Below are 27987 nucleotides of genomic sequence, written 5' to 3'. Positions count from 1 at the left end.
CATTCAATCCCACATCTCCCTCTGGGAGCCTCACAATTCTGTGACCCTCACCAAAGCTGGCATGGGAACTGCTTCTTATCCGCCCCCATCCATCTTAACCCTCCCAAATTCTGTGAAGGGCCGGCTGCATTTGAACTTCTGAAGCTGAGCTAATGTGCAGGGTCCCTGAGTCCACTGCTCAGCTCTGAGCCTGGTTGAAGGAGGGAGGGAGGGGCAGGCAGAGGAGCTGGCAGAGATGCTGTGGACACAAACCTGTCTCAGGAAAGACCAAGACACAAAGGGAAGAGGATAACATTTATTAACAAACGGGAGGTGGGGGGGAATATTACACACAAAGAAAGGAAGATGGCAATGTTTTCTGGAAGAGCAGCACTGTCCACAACGCAGAAACAATCTCTACCCGGGGTGGCGTTGGACCCTCCGCCATCAGATGAGATCTCGGAGGATGTCATCTTCCATGATGCTGGGGGCAGGAACCTGCTGCAAACCTGGCTGGGAGACTGGCCCCCGGGGACCAGCGTTCATCAGCATTTGACCTGGGAGGGGGAGATACAGCAGGGAAGGCCATTATAGACAAGGAGGAAGGTGGAAGCAGATTATCTAGACCTGTTTCAGCCTGGTTTTGCCACCGAGAAAAGCTTTGGTTGCCCTGACTTGAGAGGAATGTGGGGAGCGTAACTCTTGCCGATTCTTTCTGATCAACTATGGGGTATCTTCACGGGTGGCGCTGTGGGTTAAACCACAGAGCCTAGGACTTGCCGATCAGAAGGTTGGCGGTTCGAATCCCCGCAACGGATGAGCTCCCGTTGCTCAGTCCCAGCTCCTGCCAACCTAGCAGTTCAAAAGCACGTAAAAGTGCAAGTAGATAAATAGGTACCGCTCCAGCGAGAGGGTAAACGGCGTTTCCATGCGCTGCTCTGGTTCACCAGAAGCGGCTTAGTCATGCTGGCCACATGACCCGGACGCTGTACGCCGGCTCCCTCGGCCAATAAATCGAGATGAGCGCCGCAACCCCAGAGTCGGCCACGACTGGACCTAATGGTCAGGGGTCCCTTTTATCTTCCAGTACTGGCTCTGTAAGTTGGGGGGGGCGGGACTGCTTCTGCTCATAGGAGCAGACTCCATCCCATGGCAACTGTGTTGTGGAGTTCTGCAAAGATCAGCTCCTTATCTTATAAGAAGTCGCTGAGTGCCAACATCGGGGAAGTTGGGGTGAGGCGTCATCAAGATGCTGATGATCTCCCTGTCTCTTCCCCGCCCCTCTCTGGGCCAAAGCCTTTAAAAACAAAGACCCTCCCCCCAGCTCTTAGATACAGCTGCTTCCATAGTGGGAAAGGTTGTTTGGTTCTAGGCAGATTTCACGCATCCTACCTGGCAGCGCCGCCCGCGGTCCCATCTGGCCTGGCCACGCTTGCCCTGGAGCTTGGTGCATGAGGGTCTGTCCGGCGAGCTGGAGCTGCTGCTGTCCAGGAGGCTGGTGCCCCAGAGCTGTTCCCATGGGCTGGTGGGGCAACATTCCCGGAGAACCTTGCTGGAGGTGGTGGAGGGGCTGCTGGGATTGAGGAACCCCTGCCTGGGGCTGTGCAGGAGGGAAAGTAGAGAAGATCAGAGGGCAAGAGATGATTCGTTCACAGTGGGAAGAGGAGACGAGTCTTCAAACAGATACACCTTCTGAGCAACACTGCACAGCAGACAGTGCAAAGCGATTGCTCCTTTCCATCTCGCCCTCATCATCCCACCTTCCAAACCCAACTACTTCCATCTTTAGAAGTCTCTATCCCTTCCTCTCTCAAATATTGCTGCCGCTACCTTTCTCCTAGGTACCCGGGTCTGTCCTGAGTGGCTAAAACAGGGCTATCTCTCCACATATGAGAGGCCGTGGGGCTATTTTCTCCCTCTACCAGAAGGTGATTCCATTCCCTTCACCCACCTGGCCAGCACTTCAGGTGTGATGCAGTGTGTACCTGCTCAGTATAGGCTTTGGACCCTGGTTCCTGTTATAAACAAAATCTGCCCTTTGGGGGGGGGGCAACTCCCAAGAGACTGCGATCTACTGACAGAATTCAAAACTGGCAGTGATCTACCCCCTTTTGGGGGGTTCAGGTCAAAGTTGTTGAGCTTTTAAGGAGGAGGACAGCCTCATTTTTAGGGGTTCAGGTCACAGCTCGTGGGAGAAAGGGGATCAGCCACTCACCAACAGATCGCTGGGGAAACAAACAGCCTCACTGAGTAAATTCTGTCTTCCCAGACCGTGCAACAATGGAGGGCAGGGTGATTTGGCGGGGCAGGATTCTATTTTACCAACGCTAAGGAAAGGGACCCAGCGATTGACCGCAATGTACCAAAACCTCCCGGGGATCTACCAGTAGATCGCAATCGACCTGTTGGACACCCCTGCTCTAAAAGAAGCAGGGGTGGGGTGGGGTGGGACTCCGGCGAAGGATTGAATGTACATCTAGGTTAAGAGGAAAAGCTTCGTGGCCGATGGCCCTGGAGATTATACAAAAGGTCTCCGTTTCTTCTGCCAGTGAAGGCAGGACAGAACCGGACAGGGAGATGGTGGTGGACTGACCTCTACTGGAGAGCAGTATAGCCGTTTACTTGGCCCTGCTTTGGATATTCCTACGGAGGAGTCGCCCTCTCCAGCAGGCTTCCTCCACTGAGAGAGAACGGTTGGTTAGAATACGGTGCTGATAACACCAGGGTTGCAGGTTCGATCCCCGTATGGGACAGCTGCATATTCCTGCATTGCAGGGGGTTGGACTAGATGATCCTCAGGGTCCCTCCAACTCTATGATTCTATGTCCAAGAGAATCACGGTGCACCCTCCTATCGGCAGAGCTAAATGGGGAAATCTTGTCATTCCCAAAACAGAAGGATCCAACTCTTGCACGGTTCCAGATCAATCCAGATTCTTGGTGAAGTTGCCTTGAAACAGCTCAAATGCTGCTATGCAGAAGATTGGACCGACTCATTCTCTTGCACCAAAATCACAGGACTTGAACTGAGCAGGGCTGGGCTATTATTATTATTATTAATTAAATTTGCAGGCTGCCCTTCTTCCATAGATATCAGGGAAGTTCACAACATAAAATGAATATATATAAAAAAACAAAATACATAATAAAAATAAGAACACAAGCAAAGCAATAATCCCCTCTCCCACAACACATTCATTACTATTATTATTATTAAATTCGTATACCGCCCTGCACCTGCAGGTCTTGGGAGTCCACAAGATAAAAACATAAAAATACAGAATAAAAACAAAAACAAGAGCAACCCAATAACACATTTTAAAAGGGCATTGGATGTCAATCAGTCAAAGGCCTGGCTAAAGAGGAACGTTTTCGCCTGGCGCTAATGACCAATTCGAAAGTTCTATGGTTCTAAGTAAATGAATGGGGTTTTTTTAAAAGCAGGATGCCATGGGAGAGAGGAGGGAGATTGCCCTTACCGGCTGCTGGCTCAGGAGGAGGCTGCGGAGCTGAGGATTGGCTCCAGGGTTCTGGGGTCTAAGCATGGCGCCTGCTTGTGTGGCCTGGGGCCCGGCCTGGGGGGGGCCTTGTGCCTGCGGAGGCTGGTTGGTGGCTGGAGCTGCTGGCTGAGGCTGCTGCACTCGGAGCTGCAACTGGGGGGCGGGAAAAGAAGGAAACATGGTCAAGCTTGCCATTCTGGCTTCCCAGGGGGTGGAGAATCCCCTTTCGGCGCTTGAGGTGAAACAGGCCGTGCTGCCTTGCCCTGCCCTGCTGTTCCCACCCAGTGAAGTGGTGCTGCCTGGCGAATGAGAGACACGTGAAAGGGCAATGCAGAGATTGACCCACAAGATGGGCTGCCACCCAAACCCCTTTGCCGAAATGGAGGGAGGCAGCTAATAAAACACCATCCGGGACCAACAGCAGCACATGTGTCTCTGTGAGTGATTCAGTTGATAGGTACAAAGATCGGCAGCCACCCAGAGCAGGTACGCATATTATTTGCAATGCTTCTGCAGCGGCCAGATTGCAAAAGGGTATTATAGGTAAAGGTAAAGGACCCCTAGGGACGCGGGTGGCGCTGTGAGTTAAACCAGAGCCTAGGACTTGCCGATCAGAAGGTCGGCGGTTCGAATCCCCACGGTGGGGTGAACTCCTGTTGCTCGGTCCCTGCTCCTGCCAACCTAGCAGTTCAAAAGCACGTCAAAGTGCAAGTAGATAAATAGGTACCGCTCCGGCGGGAAGGTAAACGGCGTTTCTGTGCGCTGCTCTGGTTCGCCAGAAGCAGATTAGTCATGCTGGCCACATGACCCGGAAGCTGTACGCCGGCTCCCTCGGCCAATAGAGCGAGATGAGCGCCGCAACCCCAGAGTCGGTCACGACTGGACCTAATGGCCAGGGGTCCCTTTACCTTTACCTTTAAAGGACCCCTGGATGGTTAAGTCCAGCCAAAGGCAACTATGGAGTTGCGGCGCTTATCTCACTTTCAGGCTGAGGGAGTTGGTGTTTGTCCATAGACAGCTTTCCGGGTCTTGTGGCCAGCAGGACTAAACCACTTCTGGCACAACGGAACATCATGACGGAAACCAGAGCTCACGGAAACACCGTTTACCTTCCCGCCAGAGCGGTACCTTTTTATCTACTTGCACTGGTGTGCTTTTGAACTGCTAGGTTGGCAGGAGCTGGGACAGAGCAACGGGAGCTCACTCCGTTGCGGGGATTCGAACTGCTATCCTCCCGATTGGCAAGCCCAAGAGGCTCAGTGGTTTAGACCACAGAGGTTTGCCTGAAGGGAAGACCGGCTGTTGTGAGAAAGCGGGGGTTTTTTCTGGCAAAAAAGTACTCATGGGTAAAAGAACTGTCTTATTACCTCACGCTTAGACTGCTTCTGCCAGCCTGAGACAGCAAGAGAAAAACAAGTGTGGCAGAGATAAAAGTTAGGCCTGTTGGTGTTGCTAGAGTACTGGGTTTTCTAACTGAAGTGCCGCATCAGTTAGTAGTAATAGTAATAGTAATTTATTATTTGTACCCCGCCCATCTGGCTGAGTTTCCCCAGCCACTCTGGGCAGCTTCCAAAAAAGATTAAAAATACATTAAAATGTCACACATTAAAAACCTCCCTGAACAGGGCTGCCTTCAGATGTCTTCTAAACGTCAGGTAGTTGTTTATTTCCTTGAAATCTGATGGGAAGGCGTTCCACAGGGAGGGCGCCACTACCGCGAAGGCCCTCTGCCTGGTTCCCTGTAACCTCACTTCTTGCAGGGAGGGAACCCCCCAGAAGGCCCTTGGCGCTGGACCTGAGTGTCTGGGTGGGGGTGGAGATGCTCCTTTGCGTGTACTGGGCTGAGGCTGTTTAGGGCTTTACAGGCCAACACCAACACTTTGAATTTTGCTCGGAAGCGCTAGGATATTAGGCAGCCAGGTTAATCCCCAGAGGTATCCCCCTTACCCTATACATCTCCCTTTGGGTTTTAGGACTCAGCCCCAAGGGGTCAGTGAGGTTGAGCTGGGGCTCTGAGGGCGGCATGAGCCACCATTCTCAAGACACTTCTGCAAAATGACTCACCAGGCCCTGCTGCCGTTGCTGCTCTTCCATAATCCCCACCTGAGGCATGCCAGGGCTCACCTGCTGCCCACCCATCTGCAATAAAAAAGGGGGGCATTATGCAGGGAGGTGGCCAATGAGAAAGGAGCACAGGCAGTGTGATGCCAAGGTTGCCAACGGATAGGCTCCCTTCATTGCTCCTCATGACGGCTGCTTCCCGCTCTCGCCGGGCAGACAACTAAAGCAAACTCTCTTTTTCCCTCCCCCCCCCCTTTAAGATTATTTTTATTAAGATTATCCCATAATACAGTAAAATCACAACTGCAGAAGATACAAATCGAATAAGTAAAAACAGAAAAGTAAGAGAGAATAGAAATGAAGGAAGGAAAGAGAGGGAAAAAGAAGAAGAAGAAAACATTAATGAAAGAACGATTTTCCATCTGGTGGTTACATAAGAAAACCAGAAAATATGATTACTTAAAACTTTCGATCCGTACAAACATCCACTTTCTGTTAAACAATATTTCTTTTAAGCCAAGGTGTCGCATAACCATTCATTTCTTTTTCCTACGAAAAGTCCAAGATAGGTTCCCTAATTGTATTATTATTATTATTATTGATAAATGTTAACCATTTTTTTTTTCTTTTAACTTTAACTTCCCACCACCATTGCTACATATTGAATAATACTACATTCTTCCATCCATGTCTCTTGTACAGACTCTCTCTCTCTCTCCCTTTCTCATCCCCCTTCTTACCTGTTGCTGGACGCCCTGTGTCACCGGCAAAGCGCCAGGCTGCTTTGCCAGGAATGGCTGTGCGCCGGCCGTGGATCCCAGGGGCTGCGACCCCCCCATTTGCTGCAAAGAGAGGAAGAGACAGGAGAAGGATGAGCACTTGAGGAGGGGGGTAGGACCCGCGATGGGAACGAAGAGACGGGGGAGATTCCAAAGCCAGGAGAGAAGACCTTCTAAGTTGGCCAGGCACCACCTAAGCCAAAACAAAGAAATAAAATAATAGCCTGTATCTTTCTGTCACTAAACGCTTATGGAGATTGAGGCGGTCGTTTGAGCAAGAGGCATGAATCTCCACCTCTGCACAAGGAAGTACGCGGTTCGCTAGCACACATAAAAGCCATACAACAAATAGTTGGAGTGAGGCTAGAAACTTCAGTTGATGTGCCCACAAGTCATTTCCATGGCCAAATATCTTAATGTTGGAGGGTCTTCTCCCCAGGCTTACAGGTCAGAGGCAGATGTGGAAACAGGACTAGAAATGGCCTGTGATGTTGGGGCTTTTTTTTTTTTTTTTTTTTTGGCTGTGGCACCCAACTTCAGATGGGAGACAGTGCGCGATGCGGTTAGAGAGAGTTATAGAGATTTCAACATGTGGCGATCCAATGTGCCTTTGGGTGGGGGTAAAGAGAGAGACAAGGAAAGAGAGGCTGTAATACAAACTATACATTTAAAGTCCATTTGAACTTGTGGACTTTTTGAACAAAAGAGAACGTGAACTTGTAATATCTGGATCTGAAGATCGGAAAAAATACGGGTTTATAGACAATAGAATGGTTGGATCTTAATGAGTGAATACTATATTTGGCTGCAGGACAGAGAGCCAAATTCTTTTTCTTTCGCTAAGCTTTTCTTTTTTTCTTCTCTTGCTTAGGGATGGGTGACATATCATCCAAAACCAGCCTGAAATCCAAACCATGATATCGGCTTCATAGTTTTTGACCTGGCAATATATTGCAAATTATTATGTGTGCATGTGCTTTGCAAAAATCACAATGTGGGGAAAACCGTGAAGCCAGCCAACACCTCTGCATAGCTCCATCCTTATTTCAGACATAGTGATATACTGTATTGCAATGTTGAAAACCAGAAATCGCCCAGCCCTACTGTCTCTGTACAGTCATACCTCGTGTTGCGTCCACTTCGTGTTGTGTCTTTTCGCGTTACGTCCCGCAGCAACCTGGAAGTACCGGAACGGGTTACTTCCAGGTTTCACCGCTCGCACCTGCACAGAAGTGCCAAATCGCGCTGTGCACCTGCGCAGATACAGTGCTTCGAGTTTTGGGCATTTCATGTTATGGGCAGGCCTCCGGAACGGATCCCATCCGTAACACGAGGTACCACTGTATCTATTTAGGCTATTCTTTTTCTTTTCTCCTTTCTGCCCTTGTTCTTTCTTTATATTAGGCAGCTGTTTTATTTCTGTGTATTATAAAAAAGATACCTTTGAACAAGTATCAATAAATAACTATTAAAAAGCACATTTGAAGCATGTTTTTCCTCTCAAAGAATTCTGGGCCTTGCGGTTTCCTCACATCGCTACAGTTTCCAGAAACCCTTCTGAACCAATCGCCGCACCCAGAATTCTCTGAGGAGGAAAATGCGCTCTGAACGTATCGTGTGCACACAGCTGAAGAGAACAGAGCTGTCCCTTCAGGGGAAACAGCTGCCCGCACCTTTTGCTGCTGGACTTGCTTGTGGTTCGTGATGACCTGCCGAATGCCGTTGACAAAGCCACTCTGGTCGTAGGGGATGAGGCCCATGAAGATCTTCTTCTTGGAGGAGTAGAGCAGCATCAGCACCCGCACCTCGCAGGGCGTCGTGTGAGGGAAGTGGACGCAGCCCGCCTGCTCATGTGACGACGAGAAGGATGCATCTGCTAAAGCAGGGGTGGCTAACCTGCGGCCCTCTGGGCGCAGCTGAGGCGCCAACTCCCAGCAGCCCCTGGGGCCAGCAAGGCCAATTGTTGAGGCGATGGGAGATGGAGCTCAGCAACGCCTGCTGGGAAGCCGCAGGTTAGCCACCCCTGTGCTACAGAATCTGGCCCACAGAGAAAATTATCTGCCCCCAAATCTCCTCCTCTCCTCCCCTATCGTTCAGCCTGGATGCTGAAATCCAACTCCGAGGGTCTTCTGGCGGCTCCCTCACTGTGAGAAGTGAAGTTACAGGGAACCAGGGAGAGGGCCTTCTCGGTGGTGGCGCCTGCCCTGTGGAACAGCCTTCTGTCAAATGTCAAGGAAATAAGTAACCATACAACCTTTAGAAGGCATCTGAAGGCAGCCATGTATAGGGAAGTTTTTAACGTTTAATGTTTTGTTATGTTTTAAATATGCTGGAAGTTGCCCAGAGTAGCTGGGGCAACCCAGTCAGATGGGCAGGGTACAAATAGTATAATAATAATAACAACAACAACAACAACAACAACAACAACAACAACAACAATTATTATTATTATTATTATTATTATTATTATTATTATTATTATTATTATTATTGCTGCCTGATTCAGAAGATGATGGTTCCGTCCCCATAACCAAGAAGCTCCGCCTATAAATGGGAGGTTCTCCCTCCGGGAGAAAAACCCACCTCCTACCATCAGGGATGTTCAAAACTGAACAGCCACTCTGGCAAGAAAGTAGTGTGGTGGGGGCAACTGGGAATCAATCCTGCATTTGCCTTGTGTTCTGCGTATCCTCAAGCCCAAGGGTCATCTAGTCCAACCCCCTGCCATGGAGGAATCCTGCCCGCAGCTGTCCCTGGGTGGGTTTGTACCACCAACCTTCTGGTTAACAGCCAGACGCGCTGATCGTTTGGTTGGTTTGCAGAGAGATATGAGAGGCTTGTATAACCATGTTGACTGACCTGACCTGCCCAACCCACCCTGAGGAGATGCCACCCGAATCACCTGAGTTACGCCCCCCCCATCCCCTATAGTGCCTTACAAATCCGTTGCCCATAATGCGGTAGAGGCCCTTGAGTGATTCCAGGTCCTTGTTGGTGAAGTGGAATTGCACCATGCGCGAGTTGCGGAAGAGGTGGCCCAGAGTCGTCTGAAGAGGAAAAGGACAGTTAGGAGCCTGAGCTTGCGCATGGCAAACCAAACATTTTTTTTGGTGAGCCCATCTGCTATCTGTAACTCCACTTTGACAACCCACCTATGTCCCATCGCCTGACACCACTGTATCGCAGGATAACTAGGATACGGCCTAGGACCCTCGTACCTACGGGGCCGCCTCTCCTGGTATGTCCCGCAGAGGAATTTACGGTCTTCAAACAAAAACATCCTGAAGGTCCCAGGCCACAGAGTGGTTAGGCTGGTCTCAACCAGAGCCAGGGCTTTTTCGGCTGTGGCTCCGATCTGGTGGAACGCTCTGTCGCAAGAGACAAGGGCCCTGCGGGACTTGACATCTTTCTGCAGGGCCTGCAAGACAGAGCTGTTCCACCAGGCCTTTGGTCAGGGCACAGCCTGACGCCCTCCTCTGGCAATCTTTACAGAACTTTAGCCCAATGGTTGCCATCAATTTGAGTTGAATTAATTTTATAATGAAATGATTTTAGAATGTTGTACTATTTTATTGTTGCTAGCCGCCCTGAGCCCGGCTTCGGCTGGGGAGGGTGGGATATAAATAAAATTTATTATTATTATTATTATTATTAACTGGCAGGTGGGCTGCAAGTCTCTTGCACGGTGCTTCCTAAGCACCCAGCAGCCAGCTGGTTGCTGGGTGTCTGGGAACTGCAGTGCAAGATGTCGGCCAAGCTGATAAAGCCTCATTTTCCTCCGGCCGAGCCTTCGGAATCGCCTCCGAAGAATAATTAACGACCTGAGCCTTTGATGAGGCCTCAGGCACGTTCCCATTAAGCAGAGTTTCCAGCAGCATGCGGAAGTGATGAGATTTGTGGCTACATTGCAAAGAGTTTTATTTCTAAGCTACGCAGACAGAAAAGACATTCTCTCTCTATGAAAGCAGAGAGCAACTGAAACAAAGTAACAGGAAACCAGTACGTCACATCCGTCTCCCGTCTCCGTGAGACTTCCAACAGCCTGGAAGGTCTCTGGAATGTAAACAGAGTCCTGTGACTCCAAGCAGCTGCACAGTGGCACAAAACAGAAACTAACACAAGAGACCTGGAAACAGCCAAGCAAGAGGCCTGGACTGGCTGTTTTCTGCAGGGATTGGCTGCACAAGGGAGTTTCAAACTCAGCCGTGCAGCCGATCGAGTGCAGCACCTGATGCAGCATAGGTGCAACTTATGTTGCTCCTGTTTGATCTCTCAGTAGCTTAAAGATATCGCTGACCAAGTTGAACAAACAAAAATGATACGTTAAAAACACGGATGCTGTTCAGAATTGGCCATTAGGAGATTGGGGGCGTGATGTCATCAATGTGCTCATGGTGCCAAGCTCTCTCTCTCTCTCTGTGTGTGTGTGTGTGTGATTTGAATCAGGAGAGGAGGCTGTAACTGTCTTAAACTGGTGCTTGGCTGCACTGGTGGGCTGGATGAGGGCCTTTCTCTTGCACAAATGAATAGTAGGGAGTGACAGTGTTTGAAAAAGAAAAGGTTCTGACCTCCTTTTTACTCTGTTGCCTAGTCCTTGGACCTTAGTTGGCACAAAAGAGTCTTTGAGAAAGAGTATTCTTGGACTTCCGGGTCGGCGCCATCGCCAAATGGCGGACTCCCTCCGAGCTCCGGAGGGAGCCGGCTTGGCAGGGGCTGGGTCCTACCGCACCGGCGATGCGGGGACCCTTAAAAACCACGGCCAGAGGAGGCCGTGGACATGGAGACTCGGCTGGCACCGTTAGCGCTCTCCCGACTCGTGAAGGAGCCTTTTTAAAGGCTACGGATCGGGTGCCGGGGAGAAGCGTGGTGCTTTGAGTTCTCTGCTATCCCTGCCGAGCGCAGCCGCATGCCATCCGGCGGAGAGCGCTGACTTCTTCTATTGAAAATTTGGATCTAAAGAAGAACCCGTGAGTAATTGGAATATGGACCAAAAAAAAAGGGAAATTTTTTTTAAAATTTGGAGCGAACGGGGGAGGCGGAAAAAAGGAAGTCAGCCCACCCCTAAATTGTAGAAGAGCCAAAACAAAGGACTGGACAACTAAGATCGAGTGTAACCTTATTTCGCCGAATTAGCAACTTCGCGAGGGAAAATTATAAGATTGAGCTGGAGGAGAAAAGTGGAATTGTTTTAAAAAAGCAACCCCCCCCCCCCCGGAATCCCTGGAGCGATTCGTGAAACGGCCTGGAGAAGAGCAATGGAGGTTTTGACAGCTGTCAAAGAGCTGTCAAAAAGGAAGATTAAAATAGAGATTTTGTTATGAGGACTTTGCCGGTTACATTTGTTATAAATTGAACATAAACTTTTCAAATATGGGCTAACAAGCTACTTGGACTGGTGGATGTGATTCTGGAAGGGAACTTTGTTACTGTAATCCATCTAGAGGAGCTGAGGGATATTGCATGTGTTTTTGACAGGAAACTTGAACAGTTGAATGGAACTTTTAATCTCCTGGGAAACTGCAGGAATGGAACTTTATTTTGTCTACAGAGGTCTATACACTACAGGAAACAATGGAACTATTTGTTGGAAAATGAAAGGAACATGATGCAATGCTTTGCTCCTGAATAACAAGCCCCTGCAGAGACACTAGAAACTTTTGGAAAAAGAACATTTCTGTGGGAGAACAGAGAAACAAAAAGGAGGAGAATGATTGACAAGAACAAGGAAACAACAAGAACTGGACAGAACTGGGAGAGGGAACATTTGGGATATCCAGGTTTGACAAGCTTATGGAAACAAAATTGGAGTTTTTACTCCTGGATATAAAAACCTGGATAGAAGAAATGGGCCCCTCTTTTGATAGACTCCTTCTATGATTGGACACTCGTAATTAAAGACTGGCAAAGAACCTGAGGGACATAGTGTAATGTGGGAACTCCAGGAAGTTATTAGAAGTAGAGGGATAGGTGAAACGCAAAGGGGAAAGAGGGGAGGGAAAGTTGGAATCCAAAGGTTGTAAAATCACTACTCATATTTATTTTATTTCCATCTGTACTATGTTTGAAAGGGGGAAACTCGTGGAAGGGAATAGATCGATCTTAGGGGATGGGAATTTGGATAAATTGGGTTATTGATGATGAGTGTAATTTGGGGATAAGAACTTGTTGAATTTAATTGCTTATTTGGAAGATTTGGAACACAAGAGGGGGTAGGGAGGGGAAGTCCTGGTTATTGGCAAAAAGTTTATAAATTGGATTTAATTTGTTTTAATCTGTTTTAATTTGGAAAACCTTAATAAAAATTATTATAAAAAAAAGGAGAAAGAGTATTCTTGCAGAGTGTTGCTGCTTTTATTCTTAAAAAGTCTTCTTCTCCAACCACGACCGACAGCTTTTACACACACCAAACGCAACCGGCTTTCTACCATCCAACCAACCCACACTCAATACTAACACTGACCACTCTATATATACAGGTACAATTTGGTGAAAAGTTGCGTGAGTCATTGTAGGCCGCTGACTCATGCTGACTTAGCTCTTTTAGCATCAAAGAAACAGCGGCCAATTTTTAGCTGTGACAGGGAGGGATGTGCAACTGTGTGTTGAAACCAGCATCCTGTACAATGGGCAAGGTTTAGTAGTTGCACTGGCTATTTATTTATTTATTGCCTGTGACCTCTACCACCTCTGGCATGCGGCCCCTGAAAGGCTGCACAGAAAGCAATGTGGCCCTTGAGCTGGAAAAAGCCTTCCACCCCTGGGTTATAGCCTAACACTATGACAGGCTCTGCCTACAACCACCTCGATCTCGCCTCTTACCAGAAGCTGCTGGGGGATCAGCTGCATGATGAGCTTTTGGGGCCACTGTTCCGCCTTCCTGGAATGGAGCAAAAAACAGGCAAGTTAGAAGCATGCCCTGCCCCCTGCAACGCCACAGCATACAGTGGTGCCTCACAAGACCAAAAGAATCCGTTCCGCGAGTCTCTTCGTCTAGTGGTTTTTTCGTCTTGCGAAGCAAGCCCACTGACATCTTAGCGGATTAGCGCTATTAGCGGTCTAGCGGCTTTTAGCGATCAGCTGTTAAGCGGCTTATCAGCGGAACAGCTGATAAGCGGCTTAGCGGCTTAGGAAAGGGGGGGAGCGGAAAAAAACTGCGGGAACTCGCAAGATTTTTTCGTCTTGCAAAGCAACCCCATAGAGAAATTCGTTTAGCGAAGCGCCTCCAAAACGGAAAACCCTTTCGTCTAGCGGGTTTTCCGCCTTGCGAGGCGTTCGTCTTGCGGGGCACCACTGTATTAACCTGGTGTACTAATTGCTCCTTAAAATAAGTCTACGCGCAGCCGCAAAATATCTAACACGTTTAATAAGCAATTAGCAATGACAAAAATCCAACGAGGAAACACGCCAATGGGAGATATCACGCATCCACATAGCCACCAAATTCAGCTTAAAACTCCTGGGGACGGGGGTGGGTGGGGGTGGAGATCTTCACAACATGTTGACCATCAGCCAGGGGGAAAACTCATTGGGATTCCCTAAGGAGGCCACTCGGCAGCTGCAACCACTGAGAAGGCCCTGCTCCAAGCAACCTGATAAGATCTACCATATTTTTCCGTGTATAAGACTATGTTTCCCCCCTTAAAAATAATGTCCAAAATTTGGGGGCGTCTTATACATGGGGGCCATCTCCCTCCCCCCATTTTCTTAAATCGGAGTCCTCAGAAAGAGGGGGCATCTTATACATGGGGGCGTCTTATAGATGGAAAAATACGGTACTTTCTCAAAAAAAGGAAAGGAGCCTTATCCGGCGATTTTCAGGACTGACAGCGTTAGTGGCGAACTTGTAGAACCTCCAGATTTTTTTAAAAAGACTCCGTCTCCCATCAGCCCCAGATAGCATGGCCAAATAGTCAGGGATGGTAGGATCTGGAGACATCTTGCCACCCCTGGTTTAGAGGCTCTCCACCTCGGGTTACGACAAATGTATCCTTCCCCCATTAATTTTCACAAACCAGGGAGGCTGCTATTCTTTTGGAATTTAAAGACAGCTGCACCCGTTCTTGCCCCCAGATCCTTCCCAAGCACCCTTAAAAAACAAAACAAGAGCATGGCTGAGATGGGATCAGAAGCTCCTTGTCCACTTGTATTGCTGGCATGCTTTCCGAAAACCTACCTAACTCTGACCCACGCCCCCCATGCCCATTCCTCCAGTATCTTAAGTCTGTCTTTACTCCAGCATGGCTGCCTCACCACAAACAACGCCTCTCAAACTTAGCATTTGGAAAAGCCCCGCTAAGGTAAAGTAAAGGGACCCCTGACCATTAGGTCCAGTTGTGACTGACTCTGGGGTTGCGGTGCTCATCTTGCTTTATTGGCCGAGGGAATCGGCATGCAGCTTCCGGGTCATGTGGCCAGCATGACTAAGCCGCTTCTGGCGAACCAGAGCAGCACACGGAAATGCCGTTTACCTTCCCGCTGGAGCGGTACCTATTTATCTACTTGCACCTTGACGTGCTTTCAAACTGCTAGTTTGGCAGGAGCAGGGACCGAGCAACGGGAGCTCACCCCGTCGCGGGGATTCGAACCACCGACCTTCTGATCGGCAAGTCCTAGGCTCTGTGGTTTAACCCACAGCGCTAGATCGGGCCAAATGCTCATCTGGTCTCCTCACAGCAGCCAAAAGAAGGGCAGAGCGTTTGACCGCAGATCGAGAGGCCCCTGGTTCAAATCCTGACGCCTTTGAGAGGCAGTGTGGAGCAGTGGTTAGAGTGCTGACCTAGGGCCTGGGAGATCCTTAGAGAAGAAGATGGGATACAAATGCAACCACTTGATCCATCAGATAATTAAACAATATGCCTATGGGAAACCCCGCAAGCAGCCCCTGATCACAGCTGCGTCCTCACTACTTCCAGTGCCCAGAAACTCAGTGCCTCTGAGAGTGGAGGCAGAATATTGCCATATTGTGCCCCGTAGCAATTGACAACCGCACTGTCCCCCTCCTTTGGTGACCCACAGACAGGCACTCACAGGTTCTCTCCTTGATTGACGTACACCTGGCAGGGCAGGGAACGAGTCAGCTTGGTGTTGGAATCCACTGAAGCTGGCTTGGGCTTCTGGGGGAAGAGGGATGGGGCAGACTGTCAAAACATGCCAGGCAAAACCAGTTCTGTGCTCTCGGCTCACCCTTCCCCCCGCGTCACGAGTCAGCTCTCACCTCCTGCCACTCCAACACGCCGCTCCATGCGATCACCTTGTTCGTGACCGACTGCTGCGTGGCCCCGATTTGTGTCTGCGCTGGCTGGGCCACGTTCATGCTGTTGGGAGGGACGCCACCAGGCTGTGGGGTGGGAGGAGAGGGAGAGAAGGGAGAGACATAATGTTTGAGAGCCCAGGCTGTGTTTTATCAGGGTCTGGAGCCCAACGCTCGAGACCAGGCCTTGAGGCCATTGATTTCCGGAGGGCTCTCTCTCATGTCTGTAAACTTTTCTTCTCTTTTTATAATGATCTTTCATTTTATTTCCATTCGTTACCCAACAATTATACAGTCGTACCTTGGATCCCAAACACTTTGCGAATCGAATGTTTTGGCTGCAAACCCGGAAGTGGGTGTTCCGGTTTGCGAACGTTCTTTGGAACCTGAACGTCTGATGCTGCTTCCGATTGGCCGCAGGAGCTTCCTGCGCCAATCAGAAGCCGTGCCTTGGTTTCTGAACGTTTTGGAAGTCAAATGGACTTCCGGAATGGATTCAGTTCAACTTCTGAGATACCACTGGACTGCAGTTCAACAAAAGTGACTTCCTGCTCACCCAACATCAATGTCTATAACCCAAATTACATACAATTGCGTCTTAAGGTTCCACCTTATTTCATTTCATCCCTCTTTATCATGTTCCTTAATATGGGTTTCTGCTGTTTTCAAACACTTCAAACCCCGCTATGGTCTTCGAATGTGGTCTTTTTACATAGACTAGAAAGGGTTTTCAGTCTTCTTTAAAAGATTCTAAATTTGTATCTTTTATCAACGCCATCAATTTTGCCATCTCTGTGTATTCCAAGATTTTCATCATTCTTCCTTTGAGGATGTTCTCTTCTCCTGCCATTTGTGAGCACACAGGATTTGTGGTGTAGTCACAGACATAAATACTGTCGAGGCTTCCTTTCGGATTTCGCTGTCTAGTATCTCCAGCTGGAAGGATCCTGGCCTCTTGGGAAAGTCACTTTAAGATTGTCCTTAATTTCATTATATATGCCTTCCTGCAAGTCCGCCGCATATGACAGAATGACCCCTCACAATCCTTAAATTTCCAACACGTGTTTGATACATTTCTGTACATTTGAGGTAGCTTCTTTGGGGTTAAATAGCATCTGTATATCATTGAGAATATCTGTTCTCAATGAAGTTTTATTATTCTTATTCTTTTTATTCTTATTCTTATTAATATACTGGCCCATACCCAGAGGTCTTAGGGCGGTTCACAGAATAAAATCAAAATGTAAAACCACAAAAGACATAATCAGAATAAAAACGACAACCCAATAACCCCCCCTTTGGACCCCCCCTCCCTCTTTTGTCTCAGCTTCAATATTTCATACCTGTTTTTTGTGATTTTGTTTTATTCTTGAGTTTGCATTTTAATTAAGAATCATTAAAGAAAAGAAATTGGATCTCTTGGCATTATGTCCTATGCAGAGGCAAGTGTGGGAAGGTGGAATAAAGCAACAGCAAAATGAACCAGTTGCTTGCAGCCGGTTTGAGAGCCAAGAGGAGAATTTGGCACACTCCTTTTCCAAAGCATTCCCTGCAAACTGAGTGCTCTGATAGTGTTTCGGCCATCACCCTTTGCGCGAAGCATGCATCTCACAACCACTTCTCGAAGGACAAGGTGGCCTCCCCCCCCACAAAGATATGCACACCTCTCCCCTCCACACGCATCTCACGCAAAGACCTCTGGGGGCCTACCGTACATACCATGGCTGAGGGCCCAGCCGGTGGCGGGGCCTGTACTGCTTGTGGGACCAGGAGGCCGGAGCCTGTTGTTACCGTGGAAACCAGACTGGCCTGCGAAGAAGCAGGGAGCTTGGGAGGCAGGGCTGGTACGGAGCCTGCGGGGAGGGTCGGTGCGGGAGCTTGGCTGAAGGCGGGCTGCATGGGGTTCAAGGAGGCAACTATGGAAGAGACAGAAGGAAATACGGTCACGGGACCAGCCACCATGAATCCCAACATCAGGACATTTCCTCTCCTTACCCCAATCGCCCTTGCAAGCTGGCACCTCTGAACCTAACTACAGTGGTACCTGGGGTAAAGTATCGTATTTTTTGCTCTATAAGACTCACTTTTTCCCTCCTAAAAAGTAAGGGGAAATGTGTGTGCATCTTATGGAGCGAATGCAGGCTGCACAGCTATCCCAGAAGCCAGGACAGCAAGAGGGATTGCTGCTTTCACTGCGCAGCGATCCCTCTTGCTGTTCTAGCTTCTGAGATTCAGAATATTTTTTTTTCTTGTTTTCCTCCTCCAAAAACTAGGTGCGTCTTGTGGTCTGGTGCGTGTTATAGAGAGAAAAATACGGTGCTTCATTTGTTCCAGAGGTCCGTTCTTAACCTGAAACTGTTCTTAACCTGAAGCACCACTTTAGCTAATGGGGCCTCCTGCTGCTGCCGTACTGCCAGAGCACAATTTCTGTTCTCATCCTGAAGCAAAGTTCTTAACCTGAAGCACTATTTCTGGGTTAGCGGAGTCTGTAACCTGAAGCGTATGTAACCTGAGGTACCACTGTATTCCACCACAAAAAATTCCACTGCCTCACCCCTCTTTAGCCTGCAGCCTCCTCCCCTCCCCAAGAAATCCCAATCCTGGGGGAACAGACAAGGGACTCACAGCGGTTGCTCAAGCTGGCTTTCTGGTTCTTGGCCGCCTCCACAGCAGACTGAGCTGCAGCCTGGGCCGCAGTGAGCGTAGCCGATGGTGTCACCTAAAAAGAAGAGATGGGCAAGGTTGGAGAGGGATGAACCTTCAGGAGGTGGCATCCCACCACCACCGCCTACCGGGGCAAAGAATGTACCTGGTATGGCTGAGAAACTGCTGGCAGGGCCTGAGGTGGGGTGGGAGGGAGCTGGGGTGGAACCGTGGGGAGCTGGGGCTGGGGCACGGCTTGCTTGGCCTGCAGCGTGTTGGCGGCTGCTCCTCCGCCTACTGCAAATGGAAAAGACAGGGGAGATATTAGTCATCAAGCACGAAGTGCGCAACAGACACTTCTCTCCCCACAACCCCCATACACCAGGATGTGCGCATTGACTCAACCCTCCTGCTGCCAGTAACAGAAGAGGGACTAACATTCCTCCGCCCCATTTTCTTTTTTTGAATTCCTTTTTGAATTATTATTTTTTATACTTTTCAAATTAATACATTTCATTAGTTTTACAATCAATTTAACATTTCAAAATTTGACTTCCTCACCCCTCTTTCTGCAGTTTCTTCAATTTATTTTTTAATATCTTCTGCATATCCAAATTCCTTTAGCTTGCTCATTTAATTATCTACTGTAGATATATACTCTTATGAAACTGCAGGTTACTACAATAACCCTGCTAATGTTTTCATCTGTTTACAATTTATCTGTAAGTATTCAATAAACCATTTCCATTTTTTAAAATAAAATATCTTGATTTCTCTTTCTTCCAGTAAGTTTCGCCATTTCTGCATATTCCATAAGTTTTTGTATCCATTCTTCCTTTATGGGACCCCTGCTTCTTCCACTTTGCGGCAAGTAGCAATCTTGCTGCTGTAGTGGCATACATAAATAAATTTCTGTACAATTTAGGTAGTTCTGTCCCTATAATTCCCCGCCCCATTTTCTGCTGTTAAAATTATCTTGATCTTCGTTTAGCCCAACTTCTCTAGTCCAAGTGCTGCTCAACACCCCGAGTGCAGGGGATGTTTGAGTCCTTTGTTCCTTGATAGGGACAGAGCTGACACACACGTCTCAGTCCTTTCTGCAGATCAGAACACAGTTATCCTTCGGGTTTCCCGCTTCTCCAAATGTTGCAATGCAGTTCTCGGCTCAAGAAATGTACCAAAATGCATACTAGAATGGCTGTTGTAGGGTAAAATATGTTCAAAAGCGGCATTTAAATATGTGTTTTGGTGCCGATTAGACGGTTTGTGGCCAATCACTGCAGAAATGAGTAAGAACACAGTTCTGAATTGACAGGTGTGAAACCAGCACAGGCTGGAAGGAGCCTGATCCTTGAGCAGACTAGCGGAAAGGCAAAAAATATCAGTAAACAGAAGGTTTACCAAACAGGGTTTAGCAAACTTGGGTCTTCCAGTTGTTTTTGGACTAAAACTCCCATCATCCCTAGCTAGCAGGTGGTCAGGGATGATGGGAATTGTAGTCCAAAAACAGCTCTCTGTTGCACGGCTATCACCCTGCAGTAAACAGACTTCCAAGACCCTTTCTTGACTCCAAGGGTGCGTGTGACGCTTCTTGGCGCCTGCCCACAGCTAGTTCCCAGGCCAGTTCTTACCTGGAAGAGCCATGCCGCGTATGAGGATCATATGCCGGGGGTCCTGGCTGTAGTCCTTGAGTTGGCCTTCCATCATGCCCCCCGTCACGGCCTTTTCAAAGAGAATGCGCAGCGCAGGGAGCTTCCGGGGGGAGATAATGGAAAAGTGGATCCCACGCTGTGGAACAGAGACGGAGCAGGTGAGCAGAGGAAGAATCAATTCCCACATTCCCATGTTGAAAGGAGACCCCTAAAAGCTCCCCAAATCCCCCAAACTGTCTAACTCCGACTGGTATGTGGGAAGTAATCCTTGGCAGGTGTGATCAGACGAGGGCATATGGTGCAGCCCACCTTTCATTTCAATTTCATGTCATGTTTAATTTATATGCCGCCATTCTTTCTTTCTTTTTTAAATAATTTTTATTAACCGGCCAATCAAATCAAATCAAATCACATCACATCACATAAATTCCGAATTACAAAGCCGAATTTTAAATTTTGTTGAGGGGACCCATATTTCAAAATCCGAAGGGGGATTCCGATCATCTTCTTGCTACTGCGTTAATGTCCAAATCAGTCCAAACAAAGTTCATAATTCTATCCAGTCTTATCTTGCTGTTTCCACGTCACATCTTGTTCATATATTTTCTCTTTTTTCTTTATGATCTCTTCTGATAGTCTCCTTAAGTCGATAAACACCAATAATAATCCTGTGTGAATTTTTCCGTTCTTCCAATCCTCAAATCGAGATGGTTTCCATATATCATCGCCTTCATAGATAACATCGCTCTTTCCATCATTAATTACAGAACTGTCGTTCTTAAGTCCCTCTGATGAGTTTCACCCAGCTCTATTTCTCTATTTCTCCTCCCAGACTTAAGTCCTCCGACAGAACTTCCCAATATGGCGACGGTATTTTTAACTGCATCATTCCAAAGCCCTTATACATTCCACGCTCTTCTTAAAACATGCTTTGGTTCGAAAGTTTATCTCCACACAGCCTTAAATCCACAGCTTAAGTCCTTAAAACGACATTTCTGACTTGGGGGGGGGGGAATTCTTGTTTAATCACAAAAAGGAAAGAAAGGAAAGTTTTTTCCCCCTCCCCCATCAATCCCTTTGCCATACTGAGTCTTGGCGTATCTTCTCATGATTTATACTTGTTCCTCCGACTCGTCTTGTTCTATCAGAGATCTCTTCTGTTAGCAGTCTTTACTCCCCCTCCTTCCTTGAAATATGTGCATTCGCTTCATCCAAATTGTTTCTTTTGAAGTTCTTGCAGCTAGTGGCGGATCAGAGATGGCGTCCAGGAGCGCCGAAATCCCACAGGAGGGCATTGTGCCTAGTGCCCCCATCCCCACAAATTCAGGGGTGGTATAGGGCACAGCAGGCAAGGGGAGTCCCCCACACACAATCCTGGGGGGGTAGGGAGGCTATTTACTCCCATCAGAGCCTCCAAAATACCTCATGTGGGTCAGAGAGATGTTATTGTCAGCCATCTTCTGATGCGCCCCTAGTGGCCCCCTATATGCCGCCTTTCTATATTGCTACACGCAAGGCGGTTTACAAGCTGAAGAAGCAACAGAATAGACAGTGAAGATCATCACATGCCTCATAACAAATCTGATCCAACACACACACAAAAGCCACAATAAAAACGTAATTTTAAAATAAACAACTTAGATCAAATAAAGCAATATTCAATAATCCATTAATGTTCAACAGCAAATGGTAAAACTGAATATCGGCAAATAACAATCAAATGGTTTACACTTAACAGTTACGACAAAGACTAAACTATAATGATAAATAAAAAGTCACAATGCATAAAACACCACAAAATCTTAGAAAGCTAGAAGTAACACAAAACGTGCAAAACCACGTAAAAGGATCAAATTGAGAAACAAGGACGCATGACTTATAAAATTATTATTTTTAAAATATCCCGGAACTAAGCCTATCTTAGTTTGGTTGTGAGGATGAACTGAGGAAGAACAATAAACACCACCTTGATCTCCTTAGAAGAAAAGCTGGTATACAAATGTAAGAATGAATGAATGAATGAATGAATGAATCTGGAGAAACGAGGAGTCTAGTTTCAACCAAGCTTCTTCTACTCACATCACCAATCTTCTGCACCAAATTCTCTGTTGTGTAGCCAGAGTATGTGGTACTCTCCACAGCTGGAAGCAGGTAGGGCGGGGAGTTGCAGATTAGGATGCAGACTTTATGTGTGGGACCTCTGTTTGGGGGAGAACATGGAGAGTGGGGAGAGAAACAGGTGAGTCTTGGGGACCAAAAGGTCCAAGCGTGCAGTGCTTTGATACAGTTAGGCTGTCAAAAGCAATGTAGCGTTCTGACGGCACTACTAAGATGCTCAAAGAACCCATGTGGGAATAGAGTGAGAAGGGATTGTGAGGAGGTGCACATCAGCCCATTCGCAACGTCCTGCTGACCTCAGCCTCAAGCGTCCCACCTGGAGATTCCCCAACCCTAGCTTTCAGGAAAGCAATTGCCTTCAACTCTGCTTCGATATTTGCAAACTAAAGCAAGTACAGTCCCAGCTTGGAAGTCGAACAGAATCGGTTCCAGAAGTCTACTGACTTCCAAAACGTTTGGAAACGAAAGCGCAGCTTCTGATTGGCTGCAGGAAGCTCCTGCAGCCAATCGAAAGCCGCGGAAGCCCCGTCAGACATTCAGCTTCCAAAAGAACGTTCGAAAACTGGAACACTCACTTCCAGGTTTCGATCGTTCGAGAGCCAAGAACGTATTTCCAGTGCTCTCCCCAAAAATAACAATTAGGTTATTTAAAAATGCAGAATGTATTGTTCTGTAGTCAATTTCCACTTGTAATTTTTTATACTGAAGTTTAGAAGATGCTTTGTTCAGTTAACTTGTTCTAAAATGTGGGATTTCCATTGTATTTTTGTAGTCAACTTTCACGTCTAATATTTATTCTGATGTTTAAGAGGATGCCCTACTTAACGGTGATGTTTTATAATACAGGTACTTTTATAGCATTGTTTGTATTTGATCTTTATTGAGGATGTTAAGATATATTGTAAACTGCTTATATTCCCTCCCTAAAATGTAAGCAATTTGTAAATTATCTAAAAACACCAACAGCCGGTGTAGCTGCCCCAGGAACTCTGAGCCACTTGGGGAGACGGGAAGCACATAATTTAAAAAACAAACAAACAAGGGCATGAAAAAGCTTCCATAGTTGGCACAGAAGCTCAAGCGTCACCCCCACCCATGAGACCTTTCATTTCTAGGTATCTTATGACTTTCCAAAGGAAATCACAAATGGTTCTGAAAAACACCATGACAAGAAACACAACCCAGTAGAGTCATGCCTTGGTAGTCAAATGCCTTAGTTGTCGAACAAATCAGCTCCTGAACATCGCAAACTCGGAAGTGAGTGTTCCGGGTTGCGAACGTTTTTTGGAAGCCGAATGTCCGAAGCGGCTTCTGATTGGCTGCAGGAAGCTCCTGCAGCCAATTGGAAGCTGCACCTTGGTTTTTGAACCATTTTGGGAGTCGAGCAGACTCCTGGAACGGTTTAAATTTGAGAACCAAAGTACGACTGTAGTGATCAAGGTATGCTCTTGGCTTACTGCTTGGGATCTGTTTGGAGTTCAGATGTCATAACAAGCTGGACTAACATTTGTATCCCAGCAGCAGGAGGAAGGGAGTAGCAGAGCAAGAACATTACAGTACAGTGCACCAGCACACTGCTCGATCACATTAAACAGAAGTAGTTTGTTTTCAATATGGCATGCAACCTGGACTGATGTTTTTGCCCTTTTTCTGCAAAACAACTCCAAATCTAGGGAAACCACAAAGCAAAGCGAAAAGGTTTCGCAATTTTAAACATCTAATGTTCTGTAAGTATTAAACACAGATGCACACCCATTGTATCCTTTCTGCCCTCTCTTCACACAAAAAACCACTTACATTTGCTCTCTCATCTTTTTGAAGTCATCAAAGAGCTGCAGAGCGGTGCTGAGCCCTTCTGAGATGAGACTGCAGCTCTCGCCGCCGCCACCCACAAATCTGAAATTAGGGGAACCAAAATGATAAAGAGGACCAGTGCAGGGAACCAAAGGTATCCTTCTCAAACCCCAGAGCCCAGGCATACACAAAAATGCTAAATACCATCAAGCTTTTGGTCCAGGTAGTCCAGTACTGGCCATTCCTGTCTTCCTCAACCTGACCCTGATCACTTCCAAATGTTTTGTAGTACAACTCCCATTATCCCCAATCTTTTGTCTCGCTTGCTAAGGCTGAGAGGAGTTGTAGCTCGAAACAGCTGGTGGGCACCAGCTTGGAGAAGGCTGGTCTACTCCAGTTGGCAGCGGATCTCCCAAGCTTTTATGCAGAGATTCTTTCCCAGGTCCACCACCCAAATCCTTTAAACTTGATTAAGTTGAAAGAGCTAATAAAATATTTGTGAAGCCATGGAGTCTTCAAGATTCAGATATAGTATGTCATATGTTTCCCAGGAATCTTGGAAGACCTTGGCTACCAATCCTAGAAAACCCAGAATCTTTTCTTCCATTCCATCATCCAGAATTGGATGACCCATCCCTCTCCCAACCAGGCCATTCTATTCATAGATGAACCTAGGCCTCAGCATGCTACACAAGCAAGAGGAGAAAAATAATTGTGAGGCAGGCCATGGACCCAAACTAAGGGCAACTGACTATTAATACCCCATAACATTTGCTGTGCTGTTTTGCCGAGACCTATTTCCTGATGGCAAAGTCACAACAAGACATCAGATTCCTCTTCAGTTCTAAGCCTTTACACACGAAAATGCATCCCTAGTGTAGCACAATGCAGCCAATAAAAGAACATAATGTACTGTCCCAGACTCACTGAATGCTATCAAGCCATGTGACAAACTCGAAAGCGCTGCTAGTTGGTGCATGGCACTGCACATACGACTCAGGGGCGCAGTCCACTGTATTGAACACCACCAGGCTGTATTGGGTACCACCATACTGTAGATGAGGATGGGAGTCAGAAGCTGGTTAGATAGGGTAGCTCGGGGCCAAATGAATTTTCAGTACCCTGACCATCATAAGCAGGGACATTGGTCTTCTGCTTGGCTGTGTCGCTAATCGGGAGCTTTGGTTTCCATTAAAGTAACCAACACGTGCCCGCTAGATGATATGGAGGGTACAGCTCCCATCATCCCCCACCAGTTTGGCCAATGGTCAGGGGTGATGGGATTTGTAGTCTATTAAATCCGGAGGGCACCATGTTGACTATCCGCCAGTGCCTTGATCAATCTTCATGAGAAGGGAAGCTGTCCGTTCTCATTACTGAAAAGGCCATTTTAAACAATGACAACATTACCAAAAATTGTATGATTAGAGATTTGGGCAGCCAGGGAAAGAGACTCCATTGCTTGTTACAGCTCCCCCCCAATATCCCTTTTCCTTTGACATTGTGTCTTTGTGAGCTTTAGGGTTGGAACTATCATTTAATCTTTTCAGTTGAAGAGTAGGGTAAAAATGCTTTAAGTAAATAAGTAAGCAAGCAAGCAACTAGGTAATAATGTAGGTATACTCAAAGAAAGGTGATCTTCAGAGCCCACAAAATTCCTTGAATTCATTAACAAATTCAAAAGTGCATCCACACACTTACGTCTCCTCCAAAGTCTGTTTCAGCAGGGGGACCACCGTTAAAGTACCTGGAAATAAAAGAGATGATTTGACAAAAATGCAGAAGGGTTGGCTCACGTTAGAGAAACTGGAATGCACTTGAGGATGTGAAATCACAGGATTATTTTTTCTATTATCACTATTCCCAGTTTAGTGACTTGCCATGTTCTACTTGCCTAGTTGCTGGGGCAAACATAAATAAAATTATTTATGATAGTTTAATTCTGCAAATGTATATATTTTTTTATTTAGATTTCTCTCCATGCCCCAAAATTATGTCATTTGGGATCAGGAAAGTTAACAAATCTTTCTACTTACAGTTGTTTCTTCAGCTGATGAAAAATCTTGTTTGGACTATATTTTATTCCTGCACTCCCTCTTCCAATGCCTCTTACTAAGCATCAAATCTCATCGATTTCAGTGAAGCTCATTTCCAAATAGGATGCAAAGCGAATGATTGCAGTCCTTCCCATGAAAAGAGTATTCCCCCAAGATTTCCCTCCCAATGAGTGTCTCCCAAGAGCCTCTTCTTTCTTGCAACAAAGCTACTACTGCAGTTGCGTCCTGGGGCCATGCAAAACACTCACTCAATGGCAGGAAGAAGGTAATGCTTGCGCAAGGACTCGAAGTAGGGCCCGAGATTGGCAGTGCCCTCGATGACGAAAACCACATCAGCAACCATCCCCATGGGCTGAGCAGGCATGTCCAGGGTTGGCACCACCATCTCCTCCAGCTACCCGTGGTGAGGTAATGTGGCAAAAACATTAATAACAGAGGCAAGGTTGAAATCAACGGATATTTAACATTTATTCCACAGCAAAGGGACACATGCTGTATAAAACACAGAACCTTGTGGTCTCTTTAAGGGGTCACTATTTTTTCATTAAATAAGCAGGGCAGAAGAGAAGGAAGGAAGGAAATGAGAAATGGGTAAGATAGAAGCAAGTCAAATGGAAGTGGATCTGAAGGTAAGGTAGGGTCAGGCAGGTGGGTGGGTAGTAGATACAAAAGACCTGCTCAATCACAGCAAAATTCTAGGCCAAGGGTGGGGAAATTCCAGGACATGTCAGATGCAACCTAAGGGCTTCTCCTTAACCCCAACCCCAGCCCTCCATTGCCTTTCTCCCTTTCCTGGGCTGTAATCCAAATAAGGTGGTAAGGCGAGAAGATAATTACAGGGAGGGAAAGTGACAGCTCAGCAGTAACAAAGGAGGTTGCCATGTGGTGAGAAAGGGATTCTAGTTCAACATCCCACTTCCCACACTGGCTGGCTGGATACTTCCCATGAGCCTACAAGCCTCTGACAGCAGAAATATATATTTTAGGACCCACCCTATTCTTCTAGCTTGCTTTTAAACTGATTTCAGCATTGCCTTTTTATATTGCTGTAACCTCACAGTGCTAGGCCAATGAGAAACCTAATAACAACCCCGCCCCAAACCGGTTTTCAGAAACAGCCTTCGTTTAGGGGGTGGGGCAGCAGCAGCCACTTAGCTGTCATGCTTAGCACCAGTTGACAGTTCCCCTTTTGAAAAACAACATTAAGCCATCTATTTCTGTTTAAATAAAACTGCACTTTCTCCCTCTTCCATCTTGTTTCAGCGAGTTCCTTAAATGTAATAACACTGCACTGGGCAACACAAAGGCTTCTCGCTTGCCGGCTGTGAATCTGCAGCCCAGAAGTTTCCACTGTTTGGCCTCGAGTTCTGGGGTGGAAGGGAGGAGGACACACACCCCATTTTCTCCCCAACGTGCAACATTATATTTGGAAATCATTTTTATTTGATTTTACAAATATACAGCTATAACAATACCAAATACATATCCATATTTAGAGATTTCCCTGAATCTCCAAGCTTCCCACCATCCCCTCCATGGGTCCCTTTGTCAACCTTTCCAACTGCATATGATTCCATAATCCATTTTTGTTTATCTCTCCATATTGTCCATGATAATTGCTACTTTACAAGTGCTATGAAAATCCTGCTAATGTTTTCACCTGCTTACAGTGGTCTCCTGAACAAATTAGAAAGGAACATTTTGGCTTTGCTGGAGAAGAGGAGAGTTTGGGGGCGAGGGAGGGACGATGGAGGGCGGGAGGTGCGCCTACTAAGAAAAGCAGGGAGGGGAATTGTAGCTTCAGCCTCTGTGCTCTCCTCGGACCCCCCCCCCCAAAAAAACCCCCACCTGTCCTAAGCAACGGCCCCCCACCTCCAGCCCCACCCCCCTTCCAATTCCCATACCCAACGCAGACATCCGGCTTCTCTTCCTCGCTCTCCCTCTGAACCGCACGGAAGCGATTTCCTTCTGGTCCGCTCCCCGGCGCGCGCCGAGGACGCAATGCGTAGGCGCCCTCCCCTCCCCTCTGGATTGACAGCACCGCCTCCCGCCCCCTGGTCCCAGGAGGACCGAATGGAAATGGAAAGGGGAAAGGCGTGGCGGGGAAAGGGAAGGGGAGCGAACGAGCCAATCACTGAGAGGCGCCTGTTGCCAC

The 27987-nt window shown here is 47.3% G+C and overlaps 1 protein-coding gene and 1 long non-coding RNA gene across 5 annotated transcripts in view; one reads left to right on the top strand and one right to left on the bottom strand.

The window, feature by feature from the left end:
- Window positions 1-12836, top strand: part of LOC310830275 — a 274706-nt gene extending 261870 nt beyond the window's left edge. The window contains exon 4 of the long non-coding RNA XR_014557522.1: window positions 12822-12836. This is a non-coding gene — a long non-coding RNA (uncharacterized lncRNA). The remainder of the gene's footprint in view (window positions 1-12821) is intronic.
- MED25 (mediator complex subunit 25) lies at window positions 282-27854 on the bottom strand. 4 transcript variants are annotated; one of them, XM_083709305.1, is made up of 20 exons: window positions 27737-27854; window positions 26081-26226; window positions 25477-25522; window positions 24703-24827; window positions 23779-23877; window positions 21943-22063; window positions 19843-19999; window positions 18378-18508; window positions 18194-18287; window positions 17288-17484; window positions 15533-15655; window positions 15346-15431; window positions 13138-13195; window positions 9258-9365; window positions 7992-8162; window positions 6280-6381; window positions 5543-5617; window positions 3458-3631; window positions 1372-1579; window positions 282-536 (listed from the first exon to the last, which is right to left on the bottom strand). In XM_083709305.1, the coding sequence occupies exons 2-20, from the start codon at window positions 26215-26217 to the stop codon at window positions 427-429; spliced, it is 2322 nt and encodes a 773-aa protein (XP_083565431.1). In that variant the 5' UTR covers window positions 26218-26226; window positions 27737-27854; the 3' UTR covers window positions 282-426. The 4 variants fall into 4 exon arrangements, with proteins under 4 accessions (XP_083565431.1, XP_083565433.1, XP_083565430.1 ...); XM_083709307.1 differs by having other exon boundaries at window positions 15346-15428; window positions 27737-27845; XM_083709304.1 differs by having other exon boundaries at window positions 7992-8165; window positions 27737-27843.
- Between the last annotated feature and the right edge of the window lie 133 nt (window positions 27855-27987).

This window comes from Podarcis gaigeae, assembly GCF_964106915.1.
Source record: "Podarcis gaigeae genome assembly, chromosome: 13".
Classification (NCBI taxonomy): Eukaryota; Metazoa; Chordata; class Lepidosauria; order Squamata; family Lacertidae; genus Podarcis; species Podarcis gaigeae.
The sequence above is the reverse complement of the archived record's forward strand: the minus strand, read 5'-3'. Positions and strand labels throughout refer to the sequence as shown.

Coding starts and splice junctions, on each gene's coding strand:
- MED25 (XM_083709304.1), bottom strand. CDS start 26,217: ATGGTGGTGCCAACCCTGGACATGCCTGCTCAGCCCATGGGGATGGTT. Junction 15,656..17,287: donor CGGCTGGGCCCTCAGCCATG/GTATGTACGGTA, acceptor CCCACCCCACAG/CCTGGTGGCGTCCCTCCCAA. Junction 8,166..9,257: donor GCATTATGGGCAACGGATTT/GTAAGGCACTAT, acceptor TCGTCACATGAG/CAGGCGGGCTGCGTCCACTT.